The 2,569-nt window shown below is 50.3% G+C and overlaps 1 protein-coding gene across 1 annotated transcript in view; it reads right to left on the bottom strand.

Annotated features, from left to right (window-relative positions):
- Positions 1-576: 576 nt before the first annotated feature.
- LOC104407637 (disintegrin and metalloproteinase domain-containing protein 9-like) overlaps positions 577-2,569 on the bottom strand; it is a gene marked incomplete at its 5' end in the record, with an annotated part of 6,140 nt that continues 4,147 nt past the window's right edge. The window contains 3 exons of the mRNA XM_010016968.1: positions 577-750; positions 1,611-1,682; positions 1,770-1,844. Coding sequence (XP_010015270.1) covers positions 577-750; positions 1,611-1,682; positions 1,770-1,844 — 321 coding nt within the window. The remainder of the gene's footprint in view (positions 751-1,610; positions 1,683-1,769; positions 1,845-2,569) is intronic.

Below are 2,569 nucleotides of genomic sequence, written 5' to 3'. Positions count from 1 at the left end.
TATTTAATACTTTTATGTATATATATATATATACATATATATCTATATTTGACTATCCAGAAGGTTTATTCCCCCCAAAATGAAGGAAAAGGGAACAGACAAAACGGGCACAAGCTGCCAGGTCTGAAAAAGCAAAGAAATGAACTAAGTGATTGAACATCCTCATCCTAGTGGAGAGGTTTGAGTTGTAAACCGTGTAACAATGAGTTATTACATTTCAAAAATGAGTGCCTTGCATGTATAAAAATGGGTAAGAAGTTAAAATGAGATGAGAATAATTCAGTTACAGTCAAGTGTATCAGAGTTGGAAATGAGCTGAGCACTGTGTGTGCGTGTGGGGGACTATAACAGAGGACAGGGAAAGGGAAGAATGAATTCTTGTAGCAATTTACATGACAAATACGTGCTGATTAGGACATTAGATGAAGCTGTTGCGTTCTTTCCCATGAGATACCACCAGCACAAAGGACTTATCAGCATATATGTGTCAAAAGGAGAATAAAGAGGTGGAAATGCTCTTCTCTCTGCTTATCTCCCATGGCCGGTCTGTGAGGGGGGTGATAAAAGGCAGATCTCTTACAGCAGGAACTGGAGGTTGTCGTAATTAATGCGACCAGCAGCTTCCTTCTGAGACCACGTGGAGAAGGACCTGAGAGTCCGGGCCAGGCTGCGGGTCGTGGCCACTTGGTCCGACCCGATCCACATCTCCACGGCACTGATGATGATGCGCAGCCTCATGCGCTTGTAAACCTGGAGGAGAGCAAGAGCTGGCCAGGCTGAGAGAGCTGGGCTGGGGCAGCTGGAGAAGAGAAGGCTCCTGAAGGGGACACCTTAGAGCAGCTCCAGGGCCTAAAGGGGCTCCAGGAAACCTGGAGAGGGGCTTTGGACAAGGGATGTAGGGACAGGCCAAGGGGAATGGCTTGAACCTGCCAGAGGGGAGATTGAGATGAGCTCTGAGGCAGAAGCTCTTCCCTGTGAGGGTGCTGAGGCGCTGACACAGGGTGACCAGAGGAGCTGTGGCTGCCCCATCCCTGGCAGTGTTCAAGGCCAGGTTGGACACAGGGGCTTGGAGCAACCTGCTCTAGTGGAAGGTGTCCCTGCCCGGGGCAGGGGTTGGAGCTGGAGGAGCTTTAAGGTCCCTTCATCCCAAACCAGTCTGGGATTCCATGGTTCTATCTCAAAGCAGACTCAGGCAGGGAGAACCAAGGGTTTCACAGAATCACGGAATCAACCAGGTGGGAAAAGCCCTTTCAGCTCATCCAGTCCAACCATTCCCAGCCCTGCCAAGGCCACCACTAACCCATGGCACTGAGGCCTCGGCTCCACGGGCTGTGAACACTTGCAGGGACGGTGCCTCCAGCCCTGCCCTGGGCAGCCTGTTCCAATGCCTGAGCACCCTCTGGGCAAGGAATTGTTCCTCAGCTCCAGCTAAACCTGCCCTGGGGCAGCCTGAGGCCGGTTCCTCTTGTGCCATCCCTTGTTCCTTGGGAGCAGAGACCAGCCCCCTCCTGGCTCCATCCTCCTGTCAGGCAGTCATAGGGAGAATCCCTCATTTGTTTCCCACTGCCAATGGAGCATTGACTGTATTTAAGCACATCATTAAAACTCACCGTGTTCAGGATGTTGCTTATGGAAACAAACATGTGGAGCATCAGGGTTTCATTCTTCTTCTTAACTTTAAACTGAAAGGGGAGAAGAGGCTGCGTTCCAGGGCTGGACACCAAGGACTGCCTGCAGCAGAACCCCATGCTCTAAGTCCTCATGCTTACCAGCTCTTTGTTAGTGATCAGAGCCAGCTCCAAGTATCTTGCGGGCACAGACACCGGCTTGAGACCACCAACCTCCTGCAAGAGAACAAATGTGGTTGTTGAGGTAGGTTCAGGAGCTTGAAAGCTCCCACCTCATTGCAGAGAACCAAAGAGGCATCACTCAGACTGATCCAGACTTTCCCTTTAGTACAAGAACATGGAGCAGTTGCTCATTAGAAAAGGTTTGATGAGTGTAACGTGTACTTGGGGTGAGTGCAGAGAGATTCAGAGACAGAACAAGGCTGTAGGTGGGGGTTTCTTGGTGACAGGGGATTACCTGGCATTGCTCATGTCAAATCAGCTCACTGCAAGGATTCAGACCACTTTGCAATCCTTAAGCAACTGCAGTTGGGTAATGGGTAACCTGGGGGGTTGTTCCTCTCCTCCGAGCATTGTATTGCTCCATGACAACATTATCCCATCTCTGATGGGGTGAGCAGACAGTGAGACACTGAGAACATTCAAAATCAGCAGATTTGGTCAAATAACGAGGAGGAAAAGGAGCGGACCCTGCACAAGCCTTGGTGGCAGCTTTGGCACTGGCTGGGATGGGAATGGGGAGGACAACTCTTGAGTAATTCCAAGGAGTTTTCGTGGTAGAAGAGAGGAGGAGGAGTTGCTGCCTCTCAGAGAGACAACTCTAACTGCTTTGGCTGCTGCAGAAGCGTGCATGGCTAAATAAGTGCTGTTGCTCCAGTCATTGTAAGCATGGGGCCTGATGGCTCTTCCCTGGTGAACAAACACCACTTTATTATTATTAC

The sequence above is a fragment of the Nestor notabilis genome, unplaced genomic scaffold (assembly GCF_000696875.1).
Source record: "Nestor notabilis isolate BGI_N333 unplaced genomic scaffold, ASM69687v1 scaffold18846, whole genome shotgun sequence".
Taxonomy (NCBI): Eukaryota; Metazoa; Chordata; class Aves; order Psittaciformes; family Psittacidae; genus Nestor; species Nestor notabilis.
Note: the sequence above shows the minus strand (reverse complement) of the source record. Positions and strands in the feature narration are given on the sequence as shown.